A 17,086-nucleotide genomic window follows, 5' to 3' on the forward strand; every position below is an offset into this window, starting at 1 on the left:
ATAGTAATATATCATTAGTAATATGACAAACAATGTAGACAAGTTGTCTCAAGTTGTCATTTAAATATCTATCTATCATTTCTATAATTATAGTGTTATAAACATATACTGTTTAATATTGATGTATGTTTTTTGATATCTACAGAGATAGAACAGTTTATATACAATTCTCAAAACATCAAGAATTAAAAACAGCCACAGTAAGTCATCTAGAAAAGTTAATTGAATTGAGATTACTTTAATTGTGTTTGTTAGCCAGGAGCAACCTCAATGGGTGGAGCTAGTCCAGGTTATGGTGGTTCTTCTCCTCAATCTATCAGTATGATTGGGATAGGAGCTATGCAACAGGGTCAACCTAACTCCATTTTAAGAGTTATTATTGAGAACATGTTATATCCTATTACCATTGATGTCCTTCATCAAGTGAGTGTGTAGATTTTGTGGGTGGAGTCATTACAAGTCAGTCATGTTAACGTTGTTTAGATATTTGCCAAATATGGTGATGTCTAAAGATAGTAACATTCATGAAAAATGGTAATAGACATTTTTATGTAATTGAAGTGTTGTTTATGTTGTGATGTTTATAGGTCAGTTTCATGCACATCATTCAACACCCCAATGAAATAATTGCTGCTAATGCTAAAACTGTGAGTCATTCACTAACTACAAGCTAACATACTGTGTTTGTCTCTTTAGGCACTTGATGGTCAAAATATCTATAATGGTTGTTGTACATTACACATTGATTACTCTAAATTATCTAATCTTACTGTCAAATATAACAATGAGAAGACTAGGTAAGTAGACAAGTCCTTCTTAAATTAAATAGTAGCTATTTGTATAGAGACTTTACTCGTCCTGATCTACCAGCTGGAGACCAAGAGACTGTGTCACTCCCTGACCTCTCAGCATATGGTATAATATGTATATGTGTATGTGTGTGTGTGTGTATGTATATATGTCTGTATCTAGGTCTTCATCCTGCTCTACTTCAATCTCCAGGTAGTAAGTTATTTATTTTATTAGATATAGAATGTTTTGTTTAGCATTCTCTCAACTTTGTGCTGCTCTTATTGCTCTGGGTACTCAAGGAGGATAGACAAATAAACAGATTGATGGATAGATTAAATAATAAATTAATATCAGATAATTAAATGATATATTTTAATATAAAACAGTGTCCTCCTATGTAAGTGTAGTATATTAAACATCTATTAACATAATTGAAGTTGTACAATGTGGAATAATTAACTTATATTTTTCAAATTCAGTGTTTAGATAATCAAATAAAATACAATGAGACTATATATTTAAATCTTTATCAGCTCACAATTCATACACAATGTAATGTTTACAGTATAAATTATTAATGTTTAATATTTAATTATTACTTTAAATCATATTATAAGAGGAACAAACAAGTAAATAAAAACATTTTCTAAAAATGGAAGTAAACATAGAGATAATTAATATTATTCCTTACAAATAATACAAACAAGATAATATAATAAACAGTGGTATTATATCTACATAATAGTACAGGTATAATAAACAAAACAAAGGATGTTTACTAATTAAAAAGTATAGATCTAAAGTCACTTTATTAATATCAGTATATTATGTCCTGTTACTATTATAGTAATGATAATATAATTGAGTATTAATACTATTTTGTTTGTATTCATTGTATGTAGATCATATTATTAATACATGAGGTAGCTCAGTTATAATTAACACAGGTCTATTATTGGTAGAGTTTTCAATGGTTGTTGTTGTATGTGTGTGTCAATTAATGTCTTCTCTTTGGTTTTAGAGTATCCCTTAGGACTGATAACCCATTCACTAACTTGATTCCAATGTACTGAATTGGGGGATGAAGAAAGACGGTTTGGCAAAAGTGTTGTGATACTTCTATCCAGTTAGGTTGAGATAGTTGATTGTCAATATAATGACCACATTTTGTACGTAGAGAAGTCTCATAGTTGTGGTGACTTTAACATGTTAGTAAAAAGAGGTAGTCCTTGTTATAGAAACAATGGTATCATTATTTGTTGTCTTCTCTTCATAACTACAGTAAACTAGACCACACATAACTGATCTAGTGTGAAGTTCACTTTAAGTCTGTGAGTTTGTTCTTATGAGAGATAACATTAAATAAAGTTGTTATCTGTTCATTGTTAGTATCTGACAGTGGAATGGGGTACACTCAGCTCATGTAGACTAGTATTGTGTAAGAGACCACTGCTAGAAATGATAGGTAAGTACTGGGAATGGGAATGGTATGGTAAAATAAATATGGTCGATCTCAAAAAATCTATTGTTTTATTTACTGTTAACATGTCTTGTAAACTAGGACCCATACTGTCATAGATGGTATCATCCCATATCACTACTTTCAAAGCTTAAGTGTAGTATTACTCGGTAGAATAGTAAATAGTTCAATAACACTCTCAGCTGTGTTTGTGTTAGTTCAAGTTGTTGCAGATTAGGATAACATTGAAATAAGTAGAGGTAGTGGGGACTGAGTATTGTCTATGGTCTAGTATAAGACAATGTAGTCCTTTGATATGTTGAGTAAATAATGATGTTGTTCACCAATCAACCATTGTAACTTGCTCTCCAGAGCAAATAAGTGGTGTGTTCACTTATATCTGGTGATAAGACATTAGGTATGTTCAGTTTAAGAGATTGTATTGTGTGATTGTCTCTTACTAGTTTATCATAAATCTCTTTGCTAAGTATATCTCTCTCTCATCTAGATCAACAATTTGAGTGAAAATGTTTGAATTGATTTGTTCTTGTTACTCTTTAATCACACTGTAGACTGTATTAGCAATATCACTAGAGATATTCGGTATTATACCACTAACTAAACTATTAATATCTAGTACTAGTTCTTGTAGTGTGCTGTTGATATATAAACTTTCATCCAATTGCAGATAAAATCCTTTGTCCATCTGTATATAGGCTTCTTCATCTTTTAGATGTTCCAATATATTATTTTAAAGTGTAGTATCTTTAGATGTTGTAGTTTTATTAAGTGCAGTAGTACAAGAGTAACATCAGATATATCCTGTGGTGTACGTGAGCCTAATGTAATATAACACTCTTGAAGATTGTGAAAGAATGATGACTGAAATAAAGTCACTAATAACTTCATAGCCTTTGGTCATTATCTTCAAACACACCCCTATCTCTAGTCTTTTACAGTTAACATTGTTCAATCAATGTATAGTAAGGATTTGTACTTTCTGTCCATTTAGAGTTCCAGGTCCAAATAATTCCATGTTATGTTAGAGTCTTTAAGAAAAATCCAAGAACAGTATATCAAATAATGATGATCTTAGTCTATGAAGGCAAAGTGAGTGGTTTTTATAGATGTGATAATGTTTGACATAATTTGATGTTCTGTGATTCATATAACAGTTGAAAGACAATGCCATCCCATTCATCAGAGAGAAGAGAAGAAATGTGTGGCCTAACAGGTTGTTGAATTCTGATTGAAATGGGAGTAGTAACACTTCTCAAATCCAAACAATGATCTCCTTTTACATTGTAGGTCAAGTTCTTTTTTTAAAATATTGTTGATAGCTTTCATCTTCAAGGTGAGTTAGACCTGCTACAAACATCAGACAACATCTAAAATGATCATTATCAAAATGTTCTGCAAACACTTCCTCTGTTTCTCATACTTAGCTATCCACCATGCTGCTAGAAATTCCTGGATACTCAGGTTGAAGAAATTGATACCTCTTCTCAATACCTGCAATAAATGTTGTCATTAGTCCAAAGATAAACCTCCTTCTTGGATGATCAAGAGACTGAGAGAGTTGAATATGAAGAAAATGTCATTTTTGGATTATTTTCTTTCAAACTGAGATAAGCAAGTGGACAAATCTCTTTAAATGTTGCATTTAAGACTGATGGTAAATGATGAATGTTATAATACTTGTACAGGTTCTATATTGTCAAACTCTAATTTCAACATGTCTTCTGATAGTTTGTAGGATAAAATTCTCATACAATTCTGTAGTGTTGTTGGTAACTGTCCATCTGACTGATGATAAACTGAGATAAACTATGGAACAGGACTAGTGGTACATAACACAATGACTGGACATCACCGTACTTTAAGATCTTGAATAAGTTTCTCAGCTAGATGTAGGTTTTGTTTTTTTAGTGTACCTATGATTACTGCCTTCATCTCCTCTTCTGAAAATCCCAACACTTCAACATGTCTGTTAAGTGAAGATAATTTTTAACAGTGAGTAAGAGGCATAGCTACGAGAGGTAACAATTACTGAACATTGGCTAATATCTCTCTACGAATTATTCTAGCTGCTAGTGAGGATTGTCTGAGATCTGTATTTAATTCATCCCAGCCATCAAAGATTATCAGTAATCCTTGTCCAATGTATTTTTTGCAGCCATTCGTGATATTGGCAACTTCATTACAATCATATGTGTACTTAAGTAGTTGTTTTAATTCATTAGCTTGAGCCACCTTGTCATTTCTGAGAGGACAGTAAGTACCAAGTTATATTTTCCATGTGTGAGTTCTCCTTTAGCCCACATATTTAATAATTTACGACAAAGTGTTGTCTTACCAATACAGGAGGACCATCAACTATTACTCTAAGAGATGACCACTATCACATGGGTTTAAGAACATCCTGGATATCTATCTGTTTATCTTGAGTAACTTGAGGTATTTTATCAACTTGTCCTCTTAGCATACACCATTGTTTCTGTAGTATGTTGAGGAGTAGCATGTCTGTATTGTGTTTTGTAGTAGTGTTAATCTTCCAAAGAAGTCTTGTCCAACTGGTGGTGGCCAGTCTGTAGGGACAATAGGTTGATTGTATTGATCTATCATAATATCACAATATCGCTGGACATCAGGATCTAATGAATGGTGGGTGGATCATCATTATCAGTATATTCACCTTAATGAAGTAAGACACATTAAAGTAAAAGTAAATTAATACATTAATTGACTCACCTAATTGTTGTAATATAAAGGTAGTAATCTCTCTTAGTCTCTGATGTTGTTGGTTTCTTAATACATGACAATATTGTACTAGATACTGGTATGGATCTCTATGTGCTTTTAACTGTCTCTGTAACACACCTACCAACTTACTAGATTTTACCAAAAGCACTCTCTCCTTTGTTGGTCCAATATGTCATTGTAATTCTCAAATGATATCAGTCCTTTTGCATACCCAGTACAATAGTTACACTGGTAAGGATAGGAGTAATGATATCACTAAGATCAGCAAAGTGAGTACGGAATAGTTCACTTGGAGTGAGTGAATCTTACAATATTACAATACAATACAATATTACAGTACAATACAAAAAAAAAATATTACATTATAATACAATATTACAATAGTACATGACATAATAGTAAGTCTTAGAGCATACTTGATGTCGAAGTAAATGAGACATAGTCCCTGTATGTGTCAGTTATATGTTTTAATATTTACCAGTTTTAGGTCCAGGATTGAGTTCAATATCACCTGATAAAATGAGGAGAAGTAAGAGAAATAAAAACTAGAGAGAGAAGGTCAGTTACCACCCTCATCTCCCTGACCATAGTGACTCCACCCATCCTGAGATATCAGTAGTAGTTCTCTTTTTAGTAGTATATGATATCTGATGACAATACCATAATCCAATATTTAACTCTCCATTGTGTGTGTATCTATTCATTATTAGAAGATATAGCAAATAAACCAACACATAAATAGCAACTTGTTAAGATCCACCCACTTTATTAAGGTTAGAGTTATAACAATATTCATTAATAATTACTGACCTCAATGTTATACTCATGAATATTAGTTGTAGTTAAATAGAATTCACTACCACATAATGACAATGATTTTATTATTAGAGGTGTATTTGTAATATATTTTGTTTGTGTGTGTGTGTGTCTTAAACTCTCTAATTTACTTTCACTCTTCCTTTTCACTGTTTAATCTTGTATGAGGAAACTATTCCTCTCCTCTCATAGTTATTCTTTCTTCTCTTTCTCTTTTACTAACTAATGGAATTAGAAATCTGCACATTGCATGACATGTACCAGTTAGTTGTGTGTATACACTACTGAACTGATATATCTTGAATTTCATTGAAGAATAATTGAAAGCTGTTAGTTGAAAAGTATTGGAAAAATAGTTGAAAAAACATCCCAAAACTATCTGAAAAGTATTTGATTTTGTGCAGCGCAAAACATCTAAAATAAATATAAAATTTGTCTGAAAATCATTGCAAATTCAGATATATAAACTGTATATAATAATTATTAAAATGAAATGATAAATTTTTGGGACATATATAAATTAACACAATGAAATCAAGAAAGAAAACAGGTACTTTGATCAGTGATCAAATATCCATTGTTTTTTTGGTTTTTGTATCCTTTTACCAGTCTCCATAGAGGGCACAAAGATGTCTTTGAAGGTGGTACACAATAATATATCCTCCACTAGTACATTTGCTTTTTCTTCTGTTTTCCACACAAATACATAAGCCTTCTATAAAAGTTAATTGATACTGATATGTAAATCATGTTTATAATAGATTAACAAACCTCTAGATGATGGAAATGTGTATTTTCCGACTTCCTTTGGCAATTCAGGAGCGATAATTGGTTGCGCCATATCCATCCAATAAATTGTAACAACTTCTGCATACATATGTGGATCTAAACAATATAACAACATTAACATATTAACACCATTAACAATATTAACAACATTAACAATATTAACAATATTAACAACATAATACAGTACTCTTGGTTTCAAAAAACACAAACCATCACAAAAAATTTACAAAAGTTGCAGCGGCTAAATGTTTGTCCCATGGTAACTAATTAAAATAGGATTCCTGTACAATTAAAAGCAATTAATTAATGTCTCATTGCAGGCTAAATACCCTGTCTTCAACTTGGACACACACATCCACACTAGCACTCTGTAGCTTAACAATATTAAGTTGACAGAGTTTAATAACAAATTCCTTGACCTTCTCTTTCGTTTTGATTTATATAGGACTATAGCATTTTTACATTGTGTTCAATAATCACTAGCCCTATGTAGTATTTAGAGTAATTGATGTGTAGGTATTTAGTAACGGTTCTGTCTCCTCCTCCTTCCTCTTCTTTATATCCTTCTTCCTATTCTCTTTGCCCTTTTTATTACTTACTTTCTCTTTTCATTCTTTAGCCACGTATGGAGGAAACTGTTCCTACTGTTGCTACCTCTACATCTCGTGTTCTTCATGTTCGTAATTTACCTACTGAAGTATTAGAGAAGGAATATGGATGTTAGCTTTCCCTTTGGAATGGTAAACATTAGTAATGTTATCATCTTCTGACTAATGTTGGGTCTCTGTAGGTGAACAAAATTTTGATGTTAAAGCAAAAGAATCAAGCTTTTATTGAAATGGGAGATATAGGATCTGCTTGTAACATGTTGAGTGTTTCTCAGCTAGACCAGCTCAATAAGGTAATAATAATATAGTATTAGAGAAGGACGTACTACCTACTATGTAGTATGTGTGTGTAACTACAAAGGTTTTTGTTGGTAATGTTTGTAGTCAATCGTACTACATAGTAATATACTCATTAGTAATATGAACATAGCAAATGTAGACAAGTTGTCTCAAGTTGTTGTTAAATCTATCTATCTATCATTTCTATAATTATAGTGTTATAACATATACTGTTTAAATATGATGTATGTTCTTTGATATCTACAGAGATAGAACAGTTTATATACAATTCTCAAAAAACATCAAGAAACTAAAAACAGCCACAGTAAGTCATCTAGAAAAGTTAATTAAATTGAGATTACTTTTAATTGTGTTTGTTAGTCCAGGAGCAACTTCAATGGGTGGAGCTAGTCAGGTTATGGTGGTTCTTCTCCTCAATCTATCAGTATGATTGGGATAGGAGCTATGCAAACAGGGTCAACCTAACTCCATTTTAAGAGTATTATTGGAACATGTTATATCCTATTACCATTGATGTCCTTCATCAGTGAGTGTGTAGATTTTGTGGGTGGAGTCATACAAGTCATGTTAACGTTTTTTAGATATTTGCCAAATATGGTGATGTTCTAAAAATAGTAACATTTATGAAAAAAATGGGTAATAGACATTTTTATGTAATTGGAAGTGTTGTTTATGTTGTGATGTTTATAGGTCAGTTTCCCCATGCACTCATTCAATATCCCAATGAAATAATTGCTGCTAATGCTAAAAACTGTGAGTCATTCACTAACTACAAACTAACATACTGTGTTTGTCTCTTACGGCACTTGATGGTCAAAATATCTATAATGGTTGTTGTACATTACACATTGATTACTCTAAATTGTCTAATCTTACTGTCAAATATAACAATGAGAAGACTAGGTAAGTAGACAAGTCCTTCTTAAGTTAAATAGTAACTATTTGTATAGAGACTTTACTCATCCTGATCTACCAGCTGGAGACCAAGAAGAGACTGTGTCACTCCCTGACCTCTCAGCATATGGTATAATAGATATGTGTATGTGTGTGTGTGTATCTGATGTATGTCTGTATCTAGGTCTTCATCTGCTCTCTTCATCTCCAGGTAGTAAGTTATTTATTTTATTAGATATAGAATGTTTTGTTTAGCATTCTCTCAACTTCGTGCTGCTCTTATTGCTCTGGGTACTCAAGGAGGAGGAGGGGGTGGGCTCAAGGAGGTGGTGCTCCCTCTACTACAGTTGTTCTAGCCTCTAATCTCAATGATAAGGTAATATTGTGATAAAGAGACATGTCGGGTGTGTGTTAGTATTTGTGTATGATTTGCACCACTTTTCTCTTCTTGTTGGCACTCTTTCTTCCTCTGTGGGCTCCTCTTCTTGGCTGTCTTCTCCTCCCTTTCATTCTCCCTCCCTTTCTTTCACACAAGATGATTTCTCTATGCTCTCTTTATTCTCTTTGGTACGTCTTCTCTCTTTATCTCTCTCTCTCTTTTTGCACAATATGATCTAGTAGAGTCTGTTCACATTGATTTTATAGACTATTGCAATGATATTGTCTATTTATAGAATGTATCATTGATATATCATTGAACAGACTATAATATTAAATGTGTAGTCATCAATGTAGTGTTAATAAATGTTATATAATTGTAGGTGTATATGGTGATGTAATGCGTGTGAAGATTTGTATAGTAAAAGAGACTCGCCCTTATTCAATTTCGCGAACCTCAACAAGCTCAGAACTGTCGTGATCTAAAATTTAATTTTGATAATTTTTATGTTCTCTCTCATTCTCTCTCTAGCTGTACTCATCTTAATGGTAGCATGTTATATGGTAAGAAAATCCATGTAACACTCTCTAAAACATACTCAAGTCCAGATGCCTCAACCAGGAAGTAATGTAAGATGATGTAATATCATATACATATAGAGGTTATATTATCATATATAACATTGTTACATTCATTATTATCAAGGTGTTCCTTTCTCTTATTAGGAGGATGGACTAACTGAAGACTTTTCTAACTCACCTCTTCATCGTTTCAAGGTAAAATCAGTGGTAACTTACTCTCTTGGGTAAGTATATATCTTCTGTCATAGAAGCCAGGGTCTAAGAATTATCAGAATATTTATCCTCCAAGTGCTACACTCCATCTTTCTAATATTCCGTAAGAGAACTAGTAGTGTACTGTTAAATAGAATGTGGTAACTAACAACAGGGGGTAGGAATGAAGTTTAAGTTGGGGGGGTGGGCTGACCTTATATTTAGTTATGTTTATGTTATTAAAACATCAAAAATGAGCCAAAAAATTAAGTCATCTGTTGTTAAAGGAAACAAACTCTTTAGCTGTTTCTAATAAGTTTGTTATCAGTACTGTCCATATGTGTATGTAACAACATGACATGGTAGTCGTGTTCTTTGGTCATAGTACTTCGTCAGTAATTTTTTAGTCAGTGTAAGGTTGAAAATGTGTGGTTCCACTGTAACAGAAGTCATTGGGTACAGTTACATACTGCCTAATGTGTTTATTGTGTACATAGTGTTGAGTGCAAATCAGGAGGGGCTTAGCCCTCCCTGCCCCCCCCCCCCCCACCCTTCCTATCCCTATGGTAACTGATATTGTTAATTAGATATTTATTGAAATAAATGACATATAATGTATCTATTATATTTCTATATAGTGATGGTATTTACTGAGGAATATCTTCGCAGTCTATTACATCTACTGTGGTAATGTAGTCAACTTCCGTTTCTTTCAGTTAGTTATATCTTGTCTGTCTGTATAACTTTCTTTTTTTTCTCTCTTAGAAATGATCTACGTATGGCTCTAGTTTCAGATGTCTTCAGTAGAGGAAAGATATCAATGCTCTCATTGTCAATCATAATCATAAAATCAGTGAAACCAATCATCTCCGAGGTACCTTCTCAAAGAACACTCTCTAAGCGATCATCATTACTGGTCACACCCCTAATTATATTTCAAGTCTTGCTTAGGCATATTGTGTGCTATTTCAAACTAAAATTTTATGTTTTTTTTTCTTACAATCTTTGTCTTTCTTTTTTTCATTAGAAGTCTTGTCTTTTGATAACTTTGTCTACTGAAATAATTTAGTAGAATGATAGAATAGAGGGGAAGTAGTTATTATAATGACATCATTATTATAGTTACTAACCATCTCTACCCACGTGTAATTAGATGAACTCGGCTGATATTAACTTGTCTGTGGTGTAATTGACGACTGTATTGTCTTGTTCATTGAATTCTATTTATTATAAATATATGCTGTCAAGACTGTCTTCAAGTAAAGAGAACTACAATAATTCTTTTGAATATTGTGGTCATTATAGGACTCTGTCAAGACAGTTCACATTTTTCTGTCAGTTTCTGAGTCTTTCTCTTTCTATCAACTAAATCTACCTCAAGTTAAACCTTAGGCAGGACTCTCTTGTATTAACTATCGTGGAAAGAATCAAACATGGTAATTTGTGATAATGTATAGATGTCAATGTGGAAGACTTGATGGCTTGAGCTATGTGTTTGTAATACCTTAGTCAACCCTGGCCATTTTAGTGATTAGTAAATATGTCTGTAATAACAGAGTCAGTTCACTTTTTAATAATAAGAGTGTTGTACTAAGGCTTAATAGCTGCTTGACTTTATGACTAACTTTACTGTAAGTAGGTAAACATGTGATAGATATTTGATTTATAATAATCTGAGTGAAATAAATTTTTAAATGATAATCAATTAACTATATGACAATATTATTGTTTTTAATACCTTTGAGAAAAAAAGATAAAGTCATCACATAAACTAAAATATGTCATAGACCATCTATTATACTATAGGTATGATGTCATAGTCACAAAAATAGGAGGAAGGGTAGGCAGATAACATGTTAAAGTCACTAGTCATTATTTTGATAGAGAAATGAGTTCTAATGAGTTGCTTATTCAAAATTCATGATATGATCAAAGGCTCTAAATAATTGCAGTATATAGTTATATCACATGTAGTCATTGGTGCAATGTATAGTCTTTGTTATGAAGTAGAGAAGAGATGTATACCTTCAAGCATACTAGTAGACATATCTGCCTTACTTATTTGTTTTCATCTGGTCTTATTGAATCTTCAGAATGCAATAGTCCACTACAATGAGCTAGAGTCTTTCTATGTTTTATACATAACTAGGAGTCTCTCTACAAAGCTATGACAATTAGTATAAGATTGTGAAAAACCTTTGTACAAATGACTTATTGCAAACCATAAAGTTTATGTGCTTAATTGGGTGCTGAGACAATTAATTGTTTGAAAACATGCAAGTCCTTTTTTAAGTGCCCCTGACATGAGTCTATTTTTCTTTGTTTATATATGATTTATTATGTTATAGTTACATCTTCTTTAATAGCCTAGGTTATCCTCTGGAGGAAAAAAGCCAAGGAATAGGCACTACAAGCGGTGGAGTGAGACCCAGTTACGTATAGCAGCAAAGGACGTGGCTAAAGGACGATTTACTCTTAGAAAAGCTGCTGAAATGTATAATGTGCCAAAGTCAAGATTATGGGACCGAGTGTCTGGTAATGTCTCTTTTGGTGCTCACAGTGGACCCCCTCGATACTTAAATGACATTGAAGAAGAAGAACTAGTAACATTTTTGGTAGGTTCAGCTAAAATTGGCTTCGCTCGGACAAAGGAACAAGTTCTTTGTATTGTTAGAGCAGCACTAGCAAAGAAACGTCAATGTGAAGTTGAAGATGTCAATGTCATTACTGGTTGGTGGGGCTCATTTGTGAAGCGGCATCCAAAACTACGATTAAGATATGGATCCAAATTAGCATATCGTAGAGCTATTGCAGCTAACCCAGATGTCATAAATCGATATTTTGACTTGCTTGAAGAAACATTGAAGTCTAATAATTTGCTTGAATGACCAATGCTGATTTTTAACTGTGATGAGAGCGGGTTCCCATTGGAACATAAACCTGGCAAAATAATTGGAGTACAAGGTCAGAGAGATATTTCCTGTATTACTAGTGGTGATAAAGCCCAAATTACTGTTTTGTCAGCATGCAGTGCTTCTGGTTACCTTTTGCCTCCGATGATAATTTTTGATCGGAAAAAACTCAAGCCCAATTTCACAAAAGGAGAAATCTCAGGTACTGCATAAGGGGTGTCTAAAAATGGATGGATAGATTCCGAATTGTTTCAGGAATGGTTTACTAATCACTTCTTACTTCACATCCCTCCACAGCGACCCATCTTGTTACTCCTGGATGGACATTCTTCACATTACCAACCTCAATTGATCAGGACAGCTGCTGCAAATCAGATCATCTTATTTTGCTTGCCACCTCATACAACTCATTTGTGTCAACCATTGGACAGGTCATGTTTTAGCCCCTTAAAAAAGGCATACAATAATGAGTGTCATCTCTACATGTCCTGTAATCCTGGGAAAGCTGTTAATAGATTTAATTTCACCGAAACGTTTAGTCGAGCCTGGACAAAGGCGATGACACCAGCTAATATTGTTGCTGGGTTTAGATCCACTGGTATATACCCCCTCAACAGGTATGCAGTATTACGTTACTTGCAACTTGAGGAGGATGGGAAAATAGATATGATAACCTCCAAGATGAGACTGTTTCTTCCTCTGTATAGCCCAGCTAAATCTCATCCTCATACCTGTATTACTTCCGATAGTGAAAGCATTGATTATTATGAGAAAGACACTTGTAGTGAAGACAGTACCTGTGGTTACTATGGTAACTTTTCTGAAGACGAAGATTACATTACAAAAGTTCAGCCATCTACTCTTCATGATTTTCTTACTTTACCTCAGCTACCAAGTAATGAGAAAAAGACAAACCACAGTGCTCGTGTTTTAACAAGTTCTGAAAATCTTCAGTTGATAAGAGAAAAGAAATGAAGAAAGCAGATGAATTAAAAGCTAAAGATCTTAGAAAGCAACAGCGAGAAAAGAAGGCAATGGAACGAGAACAGAAAAAGAAGGAGGTAGAGGAGAGAAAGCTTAAAAGAGCAGTTGAAAAAGCCGAGAAAGAGAGACAAAAGAAAGAAAAAAAAAAAGTGAACAGAGTACATCAAAATTTGATTTTACAGAAGAAAGCACAGTCGGTTTTCTAGGAAGTATGAGAATGGTTATGATCTACCTGACATCAGATATGAAAAATGGAAAAAAATATTCCATCCTGAAGAATTATCTTTAGATGCTACAGCATGTAAATCCAGTGATGGAGACATCAGTCTCAGTGAAGTAGATGAGAATAGTAAGTGATACAGCCTGAGGTTAATTATACTTTGAATTTATGGCTTGCTATTTTAGAAAGTGCACTAGAACAGTCACCAAAAGTTCTCAAATTTCCAGTATGTGTAATGTATATATATATTTTAGTATTTTTGAGTTAATTATCCTTGTTACAGGGAGGAAGAGATGTACCAGAAGTACTAGCAAGAGAAGTGAAGAAGAGATAGGACTCAGTGAATATGACAAGAATGGACTCAGTGATAAGATTATAATTAACCCTTTAATAGTGGCTTGCCATTTTAGAAACTACACTAGAGCAGTCAAAGACATTACCTAAAAATTCTCAAATTTCCAGTATGTGTAATGTATATATATTGAAGTATTTATGAGTTAATTATCCTTGTTACAGGGAGGAAGAGATGTACCCCTACTAGCAAGAGAAGTGAAGAAGAGATAGGACTCAGTGAATATGACAAGAATGGACTCAGTGATAATGGTATGTGACATTATATTATAATTAACCCTTTAATAGTGGCTTGCCATTTTAGAAACTACACTAGAGCAGTCAAAGACATTACCTAAAAATTCTCAAATTTCCAGTATGTGTAATGTATATATATTGAAGTATTTTAAAGTTAATGTTATCCTTGTTACAGTGATAATGGATGTGACATTATATTATAATTAACCCTTTAATAGTGGCTTGCCATTTTAGAAACTACTAGTCAAAGACATTACCTAAAAATTCTCAAGTATGTGTAAGAAGTTATTACAGGGAGGAAAGATGTACCAGAAACTAGCAAGAGAGGTGAAGAAGAGATAGGACTCAGTGAATATGACAAGAATGGACTCAGTGATAATGGTATGTGACATTATATTATAATTAACCCTTTAATAGTGGCTTGCCATTTTAGAAACTACACTAGAACAGCAAAGACATTACCTAAAAATTCTCAAATTTCCAGTATGTGTAATGTATAATACTGAAGTATTTACTAGTTAATTATCCTTGTTACAGGGAGGAAGAGATGTACCAGAAGTACTAGCAAGAGAGTAAAGAAGAGAAGGAATGAATATGACAAGAATGGACTCAGTGATAATGGTATATGACATTATATTATAATTAACCCTTTAATAATGGCTTGCCATTTTAGAAACTACACTACAGTCAAAGAATAACCTGACAACCAGTATGAAAATATTCACAATATAATAATACAATTCATGTATTTCATTACAGAAAAACTATCAGCATGTTCTAATAATTTATGTTTTCACACTAAAGCGACTAATTGGGTGGAATGTGAAAAATGTTTCCAGTGGTACCACATGGTATGTGTTGGGATCAAGAAAGAAAAATCACTAAATTTTGTTTGTTTTATGTGTGACATATAATAATTAACTACTAGACTTTTTGTAGTAAAATTATTTTTTCATGCACAGTGAATTTGAATAATTAATAAACAGTATTTGTGATTGTCAAATTTGAGTTAATAAATATCAAGAACTTATCACCTACTTTAGAAAAGAACTTCTCTTAAATGTCCGTTTATTCGTCCATGAGTTCATGTTTTCAAAGAGATGTATATTCAGAACTGTACGTAGAAATTTCTCCAAATTTTGACAGTTAATTCTTTACATATTATATACTGTTCAAAAGCAGAGATAACGTTCAAGCTATAATTGTTATCAAGATATGGTCATCGTTCAAATCTACATAAGAATGTCCGTTTTATCATGATCTCAAGTGTACAGGATATATGCTTGTAAATTGTGCAAAGAGATTTCTTTTTCAGTATATTTTTTGCAATAACTATATGATGGATTGGGGGCACTCGAAGCTGGTGTCGAAAGTCAGCTTCCTAAAACAACATAAGATATAGGTCCACTTTTGGGACTATAACCATTGTTTTAAGTTATGTAGACATAAATTACAACTTTTCATTTATAGATGAAAGATTTCTGTGTTGGTTTAGCTTGTTATTATTTGCTATGGCAATCTCCTGTCATAGTTATGTAAGATACAAAATACGCGTACATATTCAGTACTAAATAATTATTAATAATTAATTTCCTTTCAGATCAAAAGAGACTGTACTATAGAAAGCACAGATCAATTTCCATGTCTTTAATTGTATCTTTTCCAATGCAAAGTTAATTTATTATATTCATGCTCCTTTCCATTTCTTGTCTGTGCTAAGAGAGAGATTCCATTCCTTGGGATCATTGCCTAAATAATCAGATGACGACAGGTCAATTATTAGATTGGTTGCAAAGTCAATACAATCTCCCTGGTTCAGGCATAGAGCACCATTTAAACAGGAGGTCTGCACTATCTAACACTTGTGCAGCAACTGGTGTACCAATTTTAAAACCTGCATCTGAAAGAGCTCATTGTAGTATAATATATATTATACTAGCAAAAAGACTTTTGTCTTACTGTGACTGTGACCTAACATTACCAGTAAAATTGTCAGATAAATATACATAATTACTTCAAATAAGTATTTGTTATAAAGTAACACTTAATTAAAGTAAAAATTCCAAAATACTACATGCTCGTTTCAGAAGAAACATGCAAGCTATGCTTGTCATGGACAAGGAGTGTACCGGAAGTGCGTGGGCGTTTACAATCCCGGTTACGTAGTCTATACTATCTATGACCAGAGTGTCCGATCATCGAGCCACGCCTCTAATTATTTGTATAGAGACTTTACTCATCCTGATCTACCAGCTGGAGATCAAGAGATTGTATCACTCCCTGACCTCTTAGCATATGGTATATTAGTATATGCGTGTGTGTGTGTGTGTGTGTATCTATATATGTCTGTATCTAGGTCTTCATCCTGCTCTACTTCAATCTCCAGGTAGTAAGTTATTTATTTTTTAGATATAGAATGTTTTGTTTAGCATTCTCTCCACTTTGTGCTGCTCTTATTGCTCTGGGTACTCAAGGAGGATAGACAAATAAACAGATTGATGGATAGATTAAATAATAAATTAATATCAGATAATTAAATGATATATTTGATATAAAACAGTGTCCTCCTATGTAAGTGTATTATATTAAACATCTATTAACATAATTGAAGTTGTACATGTGGATAATTAATTTAATATTTCAAATCCATTGTTTAGATAATCAAATAAAATATAATGAGACTATATATTTAAAATCTTTATCAGCTCACAATTCATACACAATGTAATGTTTACAGTATAAATTATTAATGTTTAATATTTAATTATTACTTTAAATCATATTATAAGAGGAACAAACAAGTAAATGA

At 32.7% G+C, this 17,086-nt stretch overlaps 1 protein-coding gene across 1 annotated transcript in view; it reads left to right on the plus strand.

The window, feature by feature from the left end:
* Positions 1 to 17,086, plus strand: part of LOC121391145 (polypyrimidine tract-binding protein 2-like) — a 50,051-nt gene that overhangs the window by 7,031 nt on the left and 25,934 nt on the right. Inside the window, 9 exon segments of the mRNA XM_041522870.1 lie at positions 256 to 423; positions 8,109 to 8,163; positions 8,218 to 8,280; positions 8,331 to 8,430; positions 8,478 to 8,570; positions 9,332 to 9,389; positions 9,391 to 9,429; positions 9,526 to 9,576; positions 9,630 to 9,697. Of these exon segments, the coding sequence (XP_041378804.1) occupies positions 256 to 423; positions 8,109 to 8,163; positions 8,218 to 8,280; positions 8,331 to 8,430; positions 8,478 to 8,570; positions 9,332 to 9,389; positions 9,391 to 9,429; positions 9,526 to 9,576; positions 9,630 to 9,697 (695 nt within the window).

Source organism: Gigantopelta aegis, unplaced genomic scaffold (genome assembly GCF_016097555.1).
Source record: "Gigantopelta aegis isolate Gae_Host unplaced genomic scaffold, Gae_host_genome ctg1804_pilon_pilon:::debris, whole genome shotgun sequence".
Taxonomy (NCBI): Eukaryota; Metazoa; Mollusca; class Gastropoda; order Neomphalida; family Peltospiridae; genus Gigantopelta; species Gigantopelta aegis.